Genomic DNA, 17,499 nt, shown 5'->3' with positions numbered 1-17,499 from the left:
CTCCGGTGTCTCCCAGACATCATCTGGTGCCCTCTTACCCTTAACAACATCACAGCCATGATGGCCTCCGTCCTCTGTCCAGCAGCATAGCAGCTGCAAGATAAGCAGAAAAGGCCACATCTAGAGGACAGCTTGATCTGAGGCCTCAACAATTATGTCCCTTCAGCCTGGACCTTCTCATACCTGACTTTTTTGTCTGCCAATCTCAGCTCAAATGCCACCTGCTCACAGAAGCCTGACTAAATATTACACCTAAAGTTCTCTATGATACCACTCTTTTTTTTTTCATAGCACTTACCAAAATCTTACTTATGTCCTTTATCTGCTATCCCTAACCAGAATGTAAGACATACAAAGAGAGGAAACTCATCTGTCCTGTTCCCTGCCTATCTTGAGAGCCAGACATACAATGGGCACTCAATAAATATACATGTATTAAATGAATAACCCAATCCTACTGGCTTCTACAAATAAAATTTTCTTACAATGGTGGGTATAAGAAAGGACACACAGTAATAGAGCTCTAGGTCTTTAGAGCCAACTTATAAAACCACATCAGTGCTTTGTCAATTTGCTTCTTTCCTTTAAAAAGTACATTTTTCTGCAAACTCTCTTCAGTAATATTCACACCCTACAACAAAACAATTGAAAGACCAGCCATGGAAATCTTAAAAGTGCGCTTTTCATTGAAGTCAATGACTCCAAGTAGCTCAGCAAGAAAAATCTATTTAAACTCCTAAACCACCTACTAAAACAAATACACATACATAACATAAAACAGCTTACAAACACAAAATATAAGGTTAAAGGCATCATACACCCCAGCAAACTAAAAGCATCTCTGAGAGCAACTGTTAACTTGGGATACTATGTCACATGTCAGCACTTTTTCTTCTGAACTCGTCTTATACACAGAACTGTGATTTCTAAACAACGCACACAGTGTGTTCTAAACCTGAACACAAAATAGAATGAACTGAATGTTGGAAGGGATGCTAGAGTTGAACCATTCTATGTGCATAATACATATAAGAACTAAATAAATATTTGTTGAGTGAATGCCTTCTAAGATTACAGGTTGTGAACAAAATCATTTGTAGCTTACAAATAGATCAGAGATTTTAAAAAACTGGACATTCAGGGCACTAAGTATTTCATAAAACCAAAGGACCACTGTTATTAAATAAATGGTACTCAGAAAAATCATACTTTTGGTCTGCTTTTGGCAGAGCATGTGCTGCGTGAGCTACTTTTCCAGATGTGCTAACTCATAAAACTTCTTTAAGAATGGCACAAGCCTCCAAATGCTATGCATTCTCCCTAATATACCTGAACGGATGGGAGTAGAGGCAGGTACCTGCAGGCCTAGCTATTTAGGCGGCCCATTCAACTCTGGCTTAGACCAACTATAACCAAGCATAAATACACACATACCCCTCATTTAATGGCTCTGGAAAAAAGTTTCAATGTTGTTAATACTTCCTTGTAATAATAAGCTCAACTTCTTATTAGAACTTGGAGATTGAGTAGAGTCAGCTGTAACTGTTAGGGCTTTGGAGCCTGATTACATGGATATCTAGCTGGTTGGTCCATGTTCAAAAACTTACCAAACACAACCAACTGTTCACTATGAACAATATCTTCAATGCTGTTGTAAGATAAAACAAATCTTTAATTTTTCAAGTGTTTTAAGAAACAACTTTATACTTAATCCAGCCTTGAAGATTAGCACAGAATCTATCAATTTGCTTTTTTTTTTTTTCTTTACTACCCAGAATACTGTGCATTACACCCCAGGTGCAATAAAAGGGAGACTTAATCTTAGAAAGATGATTTCACTTTCTGAACGTGTATTTTCTCCTTTCTCAAAGAGTAAAAATAAATAAAACTGCCATCATTTACTACTGACCTGCCCCAAACCTATTTCTGGCTCATGGAAACACTAATTCCAGGCACACTGAGGATGTTTCAATGAACTCAGCTGCTACTTCCACCAAAATAAGGAAGCAGAAATAATTTCCATTAAAAAATAAAGAACAGTTTCCCACAAAAGAACAACTTCTATTTCTAAGGGTTTCCCCCCCATTTTTTCCCATAGCTCTTCTTTAAGTTTTCTTTCTCCAATATTGCCTTTTCCTGTACAAGGCAAACCAGACATCTTTTTATGCTGCTTTTCTTTTCCTGAGAAAAAAGTAATGTATCTTGAAGACAAACCATTCCCAAGACTAGTGATAAATATTTAAAAAAAACTTTAAAGGTGAATCACCTATATCATCTTGATGAAGTGAAAGCAGTTGGCACTAAGACAGCTATTCCAAATATCTGTGTTTAAACAATTTTTAAAACTGTTTATTTATTTTGTAAGAATGTACCCCTGGTCCAAAGTAACTATGTTTTAAAAAATTGGGGGCCAAAAAATTTACAAAAGCCTTTTCAGTTCAACCTAATAAAAATGATATCTAGAAAATACTCCACATTATTAAGTCTGTCTTTAAAAGTTCAGATTCTAAAGCATTCCTAAGGCACGGCGTTCCGGAAGACACATGAGCTTCTGCTGGTGTTGTGCGATGTGCGAAGCATCCATGACTCGTTCCAAGGGAGCCCCGACAGGCACGGCGCTCCTGAAGCTGCGGGACCGTGAGGAGAGAGTCACACATAAGCCCCCAGGGCGGCATGGAACTCCGTGAGACACTGCACCAGCTGCTGGAACTTGGGTCTCTCCTCCGGGTCTAAGGCCCAGCAACAAGCCATCACAGCAAATCTGCGGAGTGACACAAATGGAAAAATGGGTTAATGATAACACAGTTCTCCTAGTATTTTGGTCAATTTGATGCCAGTTACATTTTCTGTCTAAAGGTGGGCATGGAAAGAATGATACTAAGAATCAATGAATATTACTCTATGTTGCCAGGTCTAAAATGAAAAGAAACTAAAACAAGTGACCTGGATTTTATGTGTAGATTTCAATTCTTCATGATGTCGTATCAAAATACATCAGCAAATACAGAGATTTCATATACGTACCTAAAACCCATGTTTTCTGAGAGAAAGAACTTGAAGAAAGTGGAAAATTTATCTAAGACCTAAGCACTCTATGTCTACAGTAAAGTCACTGCAAAAGCTGCCATCTCACCATGGTACACAAAGCTTCTGGGGATTTAGGAACCGAGACGACAGTCACGTGTGCACTCAATCAACCCTGAATAGCCTCCTGCCCACCTCAGTCCCTTTAAACGGGAAGTTACAGGATGAAAGCAGCAAACAGGCACTATCTCAGCCACTAGCTTGGAACATTTTCCCTACATATCAGCTGACGCCAACTGACAAGGCAAGATGACAATGAAAAGGCTTTTTATAACTAAGGCTGCATAAATAAAAGTCAGACACTCATTCTACATAGAATAATTGACACAGTATTCAGTACTGTCTTATTATGTATGTTATTAGTCTCTCAGATTAGATCCAGGACTACAAATAGAAAAACGATAAAATGTTCTAATGTCAAATGTATTAAAGAGTGAATGAGTCTGGTTTACTCCGTGATCCTCTAGGAGTCTAATTCAAATCCAAAAAGTCATTATTCTCTAAAGGGAAGTCTCTGTATGAATATGGACACCTGCTCTTTTATCCCAGTATCCTAACTGGAGCAAAACCTATGTCTTCAAGCTCAGAAAAACTTACAGTTCATCAGGACAGTTGATCGGCTGGGCTATTCGGTAGCCATCTTTCAGGTATGCGGCCATTTCAAAGGGATCAATGTCGACATATGGTGTCTGTCCCAGAGTCATGAGCTCCCACAGCGTCACTCCAAAGGCCCACTAAAGAGAGGAGGAGAAACACAATGAGGGAATATTTACCACAGTTGTCAGAGTGCTGCTGCCCATGACTGATGATGGACCAAAAACAACACCCAATTCTTAAGAGAACAAAAGATCTACCAAAAGAAGTTGATCAGAGCTACTTAGTTTCTCTGAGACAGCAAAGAGCATTTTAATGAATGCACCCTTTAATGTATCATCATTATATATTTTAAGGTAATTAGATTCCTTAGAATGAACTGTTTTTACTGTTGATTTTAAGACCTACCACCCTAGAGGCATCTGTTTGGCTCAGTCAGTTAAGCATCTGACTTCAGCTCAGGTCATGATCTTGCAGTTTGAGCCCTGCGTCAGGCTCTGTGCTGACAGCTCAAAGCCAGGAGCCTGCTTTGGATTCAGTATTTTCCTCTCTCTCTGTCCCTCCCCCACTCACAGTCTGTCTCTCTCTCTCTCAATAATAAACACTTAAAAAAAAAAAACCCACCACCACTAATTATGTCTAAGATTTTCCTAAAATGAAAAATCTGTTATATTATATAACTATAACTAGTCTCCATAACTGAGAAATGGAAAATAAATACAACTTAAGCCTAACTGGAGGGAAGAGCATTCTGAATAAGTGAAATATGTAAACTATTTAAATATAAGATGTCACGGATTTTTACTATATTCAAATAATTTAAATAGATGAAAGTATCCTGAAAAAACATCTTCTAACCTTACTTGAGTAAAAGATCAGATTTATTTAAAATCAACATGTAAGGACAGAAATTATAAGCAGTGGCAACAGTGTCCAACCAGGGCTCCCCACTGTGGCCCCACGGTGGCTCCACTGACTCATAGGGGGTGTGCAGCAGGCAGGCAACATGTCTACACAGAGTTACTACCATGTGGTCAGAAAGGACTCAGAGCAGGGACCCCCGCTGATCCACTGCCACTTGTGAACCCCGAGGTAAGAACAGCTGAAGCTGGAGGAGGAGGAGGGTATCTGTGTACCATGGAATCGCGTTTATGAGTCCCTTCTGTTCTAGATATTTTGAATCCTTTACCTCATCTAATTTTCATAACAAACCTGTGAGAAGCACTTGCAGCCCAATTTTACAGGTAAGAAAACTGAGGCCAGAGGAGTAACTGGACCAAAAAAACAAATTTTTTTCATGAGTGAAGGAGAAAAAAAAAAACAGAAAAAGAAAAGGAAAAAAATATAAGTCAAAAATGAGTCTGTGTACAAAATCTGAGCATAGTGCATTAGATTTTAAGTAATTGTTTTTCAATAACAAAATCCAGAAATAGTCCCTAAAGTATACAGATTTAAAAAAAAACTTATATCAGTCAACAATAGCTTTCTTATTATAATTAATGCAAACAAACAAACAAAAAAACAATGGAAAGACATCTTTTGGGATATTTAAAAAATTGTCAATGGAGAATCGTATACCAAGCCAATATATACTTCAAAAATGAAGACAAAAATAGTATTTTTTTATATAAACAGAAGCTGAGATAGAAATTTGGATCTATACAAAAAATGAATAATACTAAAACCTGAGTTTTTTTCTTAAAGTTTTTTTCTTAAAGTTTCTTTAATAGATTGTTTAAAGCAAAAACAGTAACAATGTATTGTGGGGTTTATAATGTATATAGTAGTAAAATGTACACAGTAGCATAAAGGATGGAAGGAGATACTAAGTGGAAATACTGGAAGGGCTTATATTAAACAGGAGTGGTAGAATATCATTTGAAAGTAGAAAGCGTACACTGTAAACTCTCGGACAGGTTTCTCAACTTCAGCACTATGTATATTGTGGGCTGCATAACTCTTTGTTGTGAGAGGCTATTCTGTATCTTGTAGGATCCTTAGCAATTCCTTGGTCTCTATGCTCTAGATGCCCCAAGGGTGATAACTGAAATTACCTCCAGGTCTTACTAAATATCCCCTGGTAGGGAGGTTAAAATTGCCCCCAGCTGAAGGTGAAAATCACTAAGCTAGACTAAACAAAGTAAATAAAGGACACAAATTACTGATACCAGGAATGAAGAGGAAACATTATTACATCAAAAAATCTGAACTCAACTTTATGACAATAAATTCAATTAACTTAGATGAAATGAACATCTACCTTGAAAGACGTCAATAATCAAAATAGACATAAGAATAAACAGAAAATATATGTAGTCTGTATCTATTAAAGAAATTGACTGGATAGTTAAACATCTTTCCACAAAGAAAACTGCATCCAATTTCACTGGATGAATTCTATCAAATTTGAAAGAAAAAATAAAAGACAAACCTTTATTAGTTTCCTAGAGCTGCCATAATGAATACAAACTGAGTGGCTTAAACAACAGAACGTATTATCTCACAGTTCCAGAGCCTAGAAGTTGACAATCAAGGTGTCACCAGAGCTTTGCCCCCTCTGAGACTCATAGGGAGTTTCCTGCTTATTTCCTGCTGCTGTGGGCAGCTAAAATCCTTGGTGTTCCTAGGCTTAGAGCTGTGGCGCCTCATTCTCTGTTTTCACTGACATTCTCCCTTCCCATATCTGTGTCTCTTCTTATAAGGACACTAGTCATACTGGATTAAGGTCCATCCTACGTGAGTATGACCTCATCTTAATACTGTATCTGCAGTGACTCTATTTCCAATTAATGTCACATTCTAAGGTACTGGGGGCTTGGACTTCAATCTAGTTTTTAGTAGGGCACAATTCAACCTATGACACAATCCCACACAAATTCTTTATTGAAAATAGAGGAATGGAGTATTTCCCAACTCATTTTGAGGCCAGCATTCCCTTAAATACCAAACCCAAAGAGTTAATAAGCCTTTGGAACTTAGTATCCTTTTCATTAACAGATTATTAGGGTGGAACAATGCCCATCTCTGAGGTGTTTTTGAAGGGGGACAGGGCAGGCAGCAGAGTGGAAAGAAAGGGAGGAACAGGTGGGGAGGGATGTATAGTTTTAAAATCTCCAGAGACAGCCTACTGAAAGTTTCCTTAAAACTGCTGGTTTAAAAATGACAAAATGATTTCAAATTAATAAAATTAAAGAAAGGTGCCTGCACACATCCAGGTATTTATCTATCCTAAAAAGCTCATTCTAGGTCAACTTTTAATAGTGATAATAATTAGCAATAGTTAATTTTAAAAATCATGTCCCATTTCCATATGGAAGGTAGTTCATCACCATGATGGAACAAAGCCCAAAGAAGTAAAACTGGTTGGGTGTTCCCACCCCTTCTTCATAAAATGAGGTGGGCTTGTTCTTACACTTGGTTGTGGGAGCAGCTGTGGAAAAGAAATAATCAATCCAAACTAGATTCTGGAGGAAGAAACAATGGGAATTAGTTAACACGTGGATACTGCCATTTCGTACACATGGGATAACCCCATCCACTGATAATGGAGGTACACTCTCAACCTCTGACTGTAAGGGACTTTCACAGTAATGCTGCTGGTATCTGAGAACTGGACATACATCTGAAAATCATATAATGTGCATAAGCTGACCTTAAAAAATTACTTCTTTCGCATTGCATTGTTCTGTTCACATTATCATCACTAAGCATCCACCTAAGTTTCTCATGTTCCATATTGTAACACTAATAAACACCAAAAAAAAAAAAAAAAAAAAGAATAAAGCCAAAGGGTACACTGCAGTTTCATTTCCTTAAAAGCCAACAAAAGTGATTAATTACATGTTGGCTTGCCAACCTTTAAAAAAAAAATCAAGACCAAACAGCACATGAATGATTTGTGGAAAAACTGTTCTCTAAAGTCTTCCGATAACTAAGCAATTTAAAATTTAGACAGACTTATTCTATAATTTCCTTTAGTTTGACGTCGTTGGAAAGGGGTCAATAAGAAGGTCAAGCTGTTTTTTCCAGAGTTTTATGAAAGGCTGTTGCTACATCCGTTTAAAGAACATTTAGAGAACCACAAATGTTATTTTATTCATCGTATTTCTCTTCACCCAACTTGTGTTATTTTATAGCTTAATATACAGGATATGAAACTTTTTTCCACTAACAACATATACTGATGTGAGTTGTCAAAAAGTATATAAATAAGATGCTTTTTTTTTTTTTGCTTTTTTAAATGTAATATTAACTAATGCTGGAAATATTCAGAGATTTCCATTCTGTTACTTCAGGAATTTATAAGGCAAGGCTGACCTCAGTATACTATTTACTGCTGAGAAAAGAGTTTGTCCATTTCTAAAGGGTCTCAATAAAAGCAGCACAATCAGGTATTTTATGGCTGGCCTTTCTGTTAATACTAGAAACCTAACCCCATCCCCTTCTCACATATGAAAATGGATTCAGATGACCAAAGTGCAATTAATTTAATCTGGGTCAAGTGTTTTCCAAGCTTGACTAATGAGAAGAATCATCTAGGGTGTCTGTGACAAGTACACATTCCCCAGTCCTATCCCAATACTTTTGAGGCCACGAGCTCACTGACTCTCTCTCTCCATCCATTCACTTATTGAGAGAGAGATGGTGAGCAAGGGAGAAGGGAAGAGAGGGCAGAAAGAGAGACTCTTAAGCAGGATCCATGCTCAGTGCAGAGCCCCACATGGGGCTTGATCCCACAACCCTGGGATCATGACCTGAGCCAAAACCAAGAGTCAGACACTCAACTGACTGAGCCACCTAGGTACCATCGAACTCAGGATTTTAAACAAGAGTCCTTGCTCAGTCCTGTTCCATCAAATTTAGCAATTAATCTTAAATTTGCTAATGGTGGTCAGGTAACAAAGTTTTATTTTTATTTTTATTGTAGTTTGGCTGACATTCAAAACACTGCACATGGAGTGCTCGATTTGTCAAGATGATACATGTATATACCCCTGCAACCATTGCTACCATCGGGATAATGAACATATCCATCACCTCCAAAAGATTCTTCCTATTCTAATCCTTTCTTTCTGCCCCACCACCAATTGATTTTTATACATTGATCTTGTATCCCAGAATCTTTTTAAACTTATTAGTTCTAGTAACCATTTTGTGTATCACACTGGATTTTCTTCATAGATGATCATGTTGTCCACAAATAATTACTTTTTCTTATCCAATCCTTTCTTGTGTTTTATTTCCTTTTCTTGCCTTAGTGTACTGGCTAGAACCCCAAGTACAACACTGAAGAGAAGTGATGGAGAGTGGGCATCCTTGTCTTGTTTCTGGTATTAGGCAAAAATAATTCAGTCTTTCAGCATTAAGTATAATGTTAGCTATAGGTGTTTTTGTTTTTGGTAGATGCCCTTTATCAGACTGAGGAAGTTTTCTTCTATTCTTAGACTGCTGAGAATTTTTATTAGTAATGAATTGAGAATTTTTTTTCTAATACTTCTGCACCTATTGAGATGATCATATACTTTTTCTTTTTTAGTATATTAATACAGTAAATTGCACTGCTTGATTTTCAAATGGTTAAACAAACTTGTATTTTGGGGATAAAGCCTATGTGGTCATAAAGTGATTTTTAAAATATATTTTGGATTCTATTTGCTACACTTTTGTTTAGAATTTTAACATCTATGATCATGAGGAATAATAATCTAGTTTTCTTTTCTTCTAATTTTTGGTCATGTTTCAAAGTACTGCTGACCCTTTAGAATGAATCAGAAAGTATCCTCTCCTCATTATTCTTTAAGAGAATGTATAGAATTTATATTCATTCTTTCTCAAATATTTGGAATACCAATGCCCTAGAGGTTGCTCTGGACCCAGAGTCTTTTAGCAGATTTTTAGACTAAACATTCCACTTCTTTAACAGATATAGGGCTATTCAGATCATCTACTTTTTGAGAAAGCTCTGAAAATTATTTTCCAAAGTATTTGTTCACTTCACCTAAGTGTGTGAATTTACTGGGAAAAAGTTCTTCATAACATTCTTACTCCTTAATACTTATAAGAACCTGTTAATGCTGTCATCTTCCTCATTCATTATACTGTCAATGTGCAACTTATTTCTTTTTTACTGATTAGTCTGGTGAGAGATTTATCATAAAAGGTATTCTCACAATTTCACAGTGAAATCAATTTTACTGATTTTCTGTATTGTTTTTCTATTTCGTATTTCACTGACTTCCATCTATAATATTATCCTTTTCAATCTACCTACTTGGGGTTTAATTGCCCAAGGTGAAAACTAAGATGACTAATTCGAGACTCTCTTTCTTAGCTAATATTGACATTTAATAATGTATATATTCCCCCTTGAGCAGCATCCCCCAAACTTTGAAATTATATTTTATTATCCAATTCTAAGTATTTCATAATTTATTTTTAATAGTTTGTTTACTTAAGAGAGACCAAGCGCATGCATGTACAAGTCAGGGAGCGGTAGAGACGGAGAGAGAAAAATCCCAAGCAGCCTCTGGGCTGTCAGTGCAGAGCATGACATGGGGCTTAATCTCAGAAACAGAGACAAAATCAAGAAGAATTGGACACTTAACTGACTTGAGTCACCCAAATGCCCCAAAATTTCTCTTTTGATTTCTTCTCTCACACATGGGTTATTTGGAAGTGTATTATTTAGTTTCTATATATTTGGGACTTTTCTATATTCCTATTTTTGATTTCTAATATAATTCTACTGTGTTCACAAAACTCTACTTTATATGAATTGAGTACTTTTCTATTTATTTATTGAGTTTATGGCCTGGAATATGGTCTATCTTGGCAAGTATTCCGTGTAGACTTGAAAAGAATATGTATTTTGCTGTTGTTGGATAGAGTGTTCTGTAGTTGTCAATGAGCTCCAGGTTGGTTGACACTGTCATTCAAATCTGTATCTTTGCCAATCTTCTATTTCATCAATAAGAGAAGAAGACTGAAATTTGTTCAATTATGTTTTAAAGAGATTTAAATAATACAAAAAATTTATATATTATGCATATAGTTACCATTTCTGGTGCTCTCTGGTTCCTCTGGAAATTTGTTTTTAAATATTTATTTTTGAGAGACAGAGAGAGACAGAATGTGATCAGGGGAGGGGCAAAAAGAGAGGGAGACACAGAATCTGAAGCAGGTTCCAGGCTCTGAGCTGTCAGCACAGAGCCAGACATGGGGCTCAAACTCATGAACGTCAAGATCATGACTTGAGTCAAGGTCAGGCGCTTAACTGACTAAACCATCCAGGGACCCCTTCTCGCTCCTTTGTATAGACCCATATTTCCATCTGGTGTCACTGGTTCCTAAGGGACTTCTTTTAATATTTTTTGTAGTATGGGTTTGCTCATGACAATTATTTCACCTTTGGTATTTCTAAAAAAACGTCTTTCTTTTCCCTTTTATTTTTGAAAGATATTTTCACTGGGTATAGAATTCTATGTTCATAGGAATTTTTTCTTCCACAGTACTTTAAAAATGTTGTTTAACTGTCTTCTCTCTTGCACCACTTCCAATAAGAAATTTGTTTTCATCCTTTTCTTGATTCCTTTGTATATTACTGTTTTTGGTTTTTTTTTTCTGGCTGCTTTTAAGACTTTCCCATTGTTACTAGCTCTGAGCAATTTGATTATAATATACTGTGGTTTCGTTTCTTCTTTCTTCTTGGGTTTGGGGCTTATTCAGTTTTTACATCTGTGGGTTTACAGTTTGCACCAATTTTGGAAACATTTGTCTTTATTTCTTACTCTTTCTGTCCCTCTCCTTCATTCTGTGGACCCCAATTACACATATATTCACCTGAAGTTGTCCCACAGCTCAATGTGAGATCCTTCTTTAAGAATTTTCTGTATCTTCTCTTTCTTTCTATTTCTTGCTTTACTCCCATCTCAAAAGAAAGGTATTCCTGCTCCTATGCCAAGACTACACCTTCACCTGGCCTCCTGAGTCCTGTTCCACCTATCATCTCTTGGACCTCCCCTTCAAAAACCACATGTCCAATCTCTTTCTCACCATGTTTCCCTGGCCTAAAAACCAAACCAAACAGACTCAATAAAAAACAAAACAAAAAAGTAACAAAATAAAGCCTCTCTTAATTCTGCCATCCCATCAAGCTATGATCATTTCATTCTTCTTCATAGCTGTGCTTCTTCAAAGTGTAATCTACTTATTGCCCCCCCCACCCCCAGCCTTCTCATCTCCCAGACAGCCCACAACAGTTACACCTATCTTTAATGATTTATGATTTAAATCCACTCATTCAAATACCCTCAATGATTTCCTAATCCTTTCTGACCACTGCAGGTATGTTTATAGATTCAAGTCTCCTTGAAACTATTTCCTTCCTTGGCTTCTTCTTGTTCTTCATTGCAACATTCAATCTAATTCTTTCTTTTCTCAGTAACTGAAACTACATATTCCCTATATTCTTCCCTTGGCTTTCTCTTCTATTTACTACCTCAGGGATCAAATGTTCCTGTTCATTCATTCTCACTTTAATGAACTTATGTCCAATTTCTAATATCCTGCTTTTATATTGTTCCAGAATTCCAGACCAACATTTTATCCATTAGTATATTGAACACAACCTACCCCATTATCAAATCAATCATGTTTTCCCCCAAACCAGATATTCTACTTGGTGTCTTCAATTGTATTATATCTTCACACTGACTTAAGATTTACCTATCAGCAGAACCAAAGAAAAGTACAGATCCAAGATTACACTAAAGTTTTTGGAAACATGGGCCCCAAGTAGAAAGGCAGAATAGAGATCTATGCAAAAGATCTAATAGTTAAGGGCACAAATTGACTTAAGTGCAATTGCAGTTAAGTGCATTAATTGACTTTTGCCTCAGTGTGCAAAATTCAATTAATAAATTTACTCATAAATAACAACTGTAGTCAAAAGAGACAAAATCTCTGAAGTAAAGTCTCTGGGAGTGAGGCAAGGAGAAGGGTGAGATTCAACATGGAAATGGAGAGGGTAAGAGGTCAGTGGGAGCCATTCAGAACTCTTTTACACATTCAAGTACGCAGCTCTCCCAGGGTAAGATTAACACAGCTGGCTGTGAATGTTCTTAAAATAAATGATCCAAAAGGTATATCTATATATATATATATATATGTCAACTTCAGTTCTGTAACTATGGAACACCTGCTAAAGAAAAGTAAGGAAAGCTGAGTTTCCACTGCCCATTCCAGAAAGAATGACTTATGCATAAAAATATAACACAGCATGTGGTGGGTGCCATTAGGTAGGTACAAAACTTTCTGGATATCCAAAGAAGACCAAATCAAAAGCATAAAAGTACCTTGTGTGTTTGGACTCAGCAGGAATTCCAGAATGGATGAAATGCAGACTATAAGGAAATGTACAATGGAAAATACAAAGCTAAAAAGGGAAGATGAGGTAAGAAACAGAAGGCTCTGAAAACTAGGGGAAGGAGCATGGATCTTTCTTTACCAACTCCCTGTGATTAATAGTTCACGTCAAAGATCAAAATATCATGGAAGAATATTCCTAACAGTGAAAGAAAGCTAGTGTTCACTTAACTTCCTAACATGAATCGATTTTCACAAGTTTTGAAAACTGATATCCACTGTGCACAAGGTACAGGCTTTACTCCTTTTCAGGTCTATATACTGCTTCCTAAATACACTATTTTTAAAGTTTTTATTATTCTATGAATTTTAGGTTTTCAGACACATAGTTTCTAGGCCTTCTTCAATAACTGTAACTGATATATAAATACAGGAGTAAATTACCTTTAAAAAGCTTTACTATTTAAATTTTAAGATATAACTAATAAATTTATACAAGTGACCCTTAAAATAAACCTTTCAACAATTCTTCAAGGTTAACTATCTACCTAAAAATCTTAATACTTCTCCAGATTTATCATTGTGGCAGATATTTTTTTATCCCAGCTAAATTAATCCAGATATATAATGGCTGTATACAAAATTCACTGACTCCATTAGGTATCAAATTTAGTACATGCTGCTAACTCAACTTCAAAAATTAGCAACCTTTAGGCACAGACGTCATACATGTTGAAAAGAGACAACTTCTACTATGAAACCGCCCTAAGGTCTGTGATTAGGGAAGACAGAAGAACCAATATTGGATGCCTACCAGGCCATCACACATATCTGCTATTTATGACACTTTATGGTACCAGATGCTTAGACACTGATTCATCAAAACACAGGCTATTTGAAGGGACTGTTAAACAAAATGATAGTGACAAGGAAGGGGAAGGACAGGGAAAGGGATGTTCATGAGATCTCCTGATGAAAATATCTATTCTTAGGGAGAACCTAATACAGAAAATGTATCAAGGGCAATACTTGATCACAAGACAGCAACCAGTCACCTCTGAAAATAACAACTGTTCCTAAAGCAAATCCATTTATTCCTCTTCCCCAGGAAATACTAGGACTATTAAAATAATACTATTAAATACAACCAAGCAACATTTTAATATTAATAATATTAAGCTGTAAATCTTTATTTCCTAATGTCCAAATGATCCTTTCACCTTTCCAGCTTTTTCTCAATAACTTTGTATCAATTGCTCTTAATGCTAATTTTTATTTATTTAGTTAAATTTATTAAAGTATAGTTGACACACAGTTTCAGGTTACAACATAGTGATTTGACAAGTCTATATGTTATGCTATGCTCACAAGTGTTAGATACAATCTGTCACCATACAATGCAATGTTATTCCTTTTAAAATGTGAATTTTATGCTTAAATGGTAAGTCTAAGGTTGTTGATGTGTAAAATCTACAACTATAACAGAAATGAATAAATACTGGGAATCTGTGCATTATTCTAAAATTAGTAATAAAGAAATAATATAAAATAGAAAGTTTTCCATGCTTTTAAAACTTTTAAGTATTCTCCCAGTGAAGAAAAGGGCAAATGACATGAATAGCACTTCTCCAAAGAAGACATCCAGATGGCCAACCGACACATGAAAAAATGCTCAATGTCACTCATCATCAGGGAAATACAAGTCAAAACCACAATGAGATACCACCTTACACCTGTCAGAATGGCTAACATTAACCACTTAGGCAACAAAAGATGTTGGCGAGGATGTAGAGAAAGAAGATCTCTTTTGCACTGCTGGTGGGAGTGCAAACTGATGCAGCCACTTTGGAAAACAGTATGGAGGTTCCTTGAAAAATTAAAAATAGAAGTACCTTATGACCCAGAACCTGCACTACTGGGTATTTATCCAAGGGATACAGGTGTGCTGTTTCAAAGAGGCACATGTACCCCAGTGTTTACAGCAGCACTATCAACAACAGCTAAAGTGTGAAAAGATCCCAAATGTCCATCGATGGATGAATGGATAAAGAAAATGTATATATACAATGGAGTATTACTCAGTAATCAAAAAAGAATGAAATCTTGCCATTTGCAACTACATGGATGGAACTAGAGGGTATTACGCTAAACGAAATTAGTCAGAAAAAGACAAATATCATATGGCCTCACTCATTTGAGGAATTTAAGACACAAAACAGATGAACATAAGGGAAGGGAAGCAAAAATAATATAAAAAAGGGGAGGGGGACAAAACAGAAACTCTTAAATATGGAGAACCATCAGAGGGTGGCTGGAGGCACTGTGGGAGGGGGAGATGGACTAAATGGGTATAGAAGCTGAAATCATTATTGCACTATATGCTAACTAACTTGGATGTAAATTTAAAAAATAAATAAATTATAAAACTTTTAAACTAAAAAATAAAATAAAACTAAAAGTAGAAACTATAGTTCTCAAAAAAAAAAAAAAACCCCACTAGGTATTCTCTGAAAACTGTACCTTTCTCTTTGACACCACAGTAGTTCAGAAGACCACTCTTCATGAGTATATTATCAATGTGAATTTCTCTTTTTCAAGTCTGCTCAGGTATGGGCAATGACTTTCCATGACACTGGGCAAACAAGAGCAATAATAAGAAGCACTCTGCCATAAATCTAGTTATCTAGATAACTTTACAGATTTCCCTCCTTCTTCTAGGTCATTTTTAATGTTCACAAAATATTGTAAAGGCATAAGGAACACATTTTAATTTACTCTGCACTCTAAAACTGTTCAAATACCTTAAAGAGTCTCCTCATTACAGTAAGTCATACTGGTAAGATTAGCATGGAAATCATTTCCTTGACTTGTTTTTGCCAAGAAAATGTTTTTTAAAAACAATGTAATACTATAAAGACAAAAAAGCACTAAGAAAGAAATTCTTAATTGTGCATTCCTGATTACATTTAGTCTCTTAATAGAAAGTAGTCTCTTAATAGCAGAATTATGTTTGTTCCTATAATTACCTAAATAATTGAAAGAAGATATAAATCAAGAAACTTATTTTCAAATAAAGGAAAAGAAAGTCACACAAAAAAATCAATGGTGGTATCTATATCTGATGAAAACAGAATAAAAACAATATCCAGAAATTCTTAAGAATGCCTAAGATGATGTCATGTCTTAAAATAATAAAAGAGATTTATAAGTAGTCAAATCTAGTTGTGCATATTTCCTACATTCAACAGTTAAAAGCTGATATTAACATTATAAGAATACTGACATACTGCAATATTGAATCCTTTCAGTAAAAATTGTGAAAACACAAGAGATGCAATTATCATTTTAAAGATAGAAAACATTAATGCCTTTCCAAACAAATCACATAGAATTTTCAACTATAAAAAAGATGCAAAAATACTGAGGCTCTTTTAAAGGACAAAGAAAATGCCCGCTCCAAGGCAGTAATATCATTTGTTAGGTACTACATTTACACCTGAAATGTGTATTTTACACATGTAGGACTCCAGTGGGAGTGCAGTTACATTACTTATTTTGCATATGACAACACACAAAGCTTTTCAGCCCCAAACCAGCATTTTAAATGTAGCTTTTGAACCCCCAATTCCATCCATAATGGAAAATTGGGAACAGAGAACAATGATTATACATACATATTTTCAATACAAATGTTAAAAAGCAGTCTTTAACATTTGTACTTTAATGTAAGAATTCAAAAAGTATTCAATCTCACAAAACTGAAAACCAGATTTTTACACTAATAGTGACATCACAGTCATAGGAAACAATGTTCCTCTTCCTTTTAATCTTAATTATCCAAGACAAAAGATCTTTAAAGGGAAAAAAATATATATACACACATATATTTTAAGGAAATGAATTTCTATGAATCCAAATAAAAATCTGAACATTTTAGGAGCTAATCATGTTAATTAAATGTAAACGCATGGGCTTTCTCAATGTCACAGCCAGGAGAATTTGGGTCACGCAGACATTTCAAGTAAGTTTATCCCAAGACACACTAAGAGTAATTATGATTTTAAAGTAACTCTCCTGTTAAGTTGCTCACCATTAAGTTCATGGAGATTTTTTTAGAAATAAAGCTGTCACGTGATCAAGCAGCAACAAGGTATCTAGCACAACTACATTCAGAAAGAAGACAGATTCTCACATAAAATATGTGAACTCTTGCAAAATTCATAAAATACATTAACCATAAAAGTTAACTAATTCTAAATATAATTTTGAAATATTTGCTTAATTAAACTATGGGGACTTGACCAGCTAATACGGGACAATGTACTCAGCTGAAGAGATGTAGATCACATAGCTTTGGGATGTATTATTATTTTTTTTAATGTTTATTTATTTTTGAAGGTGAGAGAGACCGAGCATGAGCAGGGGGCCGCTAAGAAAGAGGGAGACACAGAATCCTAA

At 35.6% G+C, this 17,499-nt stretch overlaps 1 protein-coding gene across 2 annotated transcripts in view; it reads right to left on the bottom strand.

The window, feature by feature from the left end:
- Positions 1-1,651: 1,651 nt before the first annotated feature.
- The window catches only part of RYK (receptor like tyrosine kinase), a 68,862-nt gene continuing 53,014 nt past the window's right edge, over positions 1,652-17,499 (bottom strand). For both annotated transcript variants that reach the window (XM_029940251.1, XM_029940252.1), the window contains exons 14-15: positions 3,682-3,818; positions 1,652-2,761 (exon numbers count right to left, since the gene is read on the bottom strand). In XM_029940251.1, coding sequence (XP_029796111.1) covers positions 2,650-2,761; positions 3,682-3,818 — 249 coding nt within the window. In that variant the 3' untranslated portion in view covers positions 1,652-2,649. The remainder of the gene's footprint in view (positions 2,762-3,681; positions 3,819-17,499) is intronic.

This window comes from Suricata suricatta, chromosome 5 (assembly GCF_006229205.1).
Source record: "Suricata suricatta isolate VVHF042 chromosome 5, meerkat_22Aug2017_6uvM2_HiC, whole genome shotgun sequence".
Classification (NCBI taxonomy): domain Eukaryota; kingdom Metazoa; phylum Chordata; class Mammalia; order Carnivora; family Herpestidae; genus Suricata; species Suricata suricatta.
The sequence above is the reverse complement of the archived record's forward strand: the minus strand, read 5'-3'. Positions and strand labels throughout refer to the sequence as shown.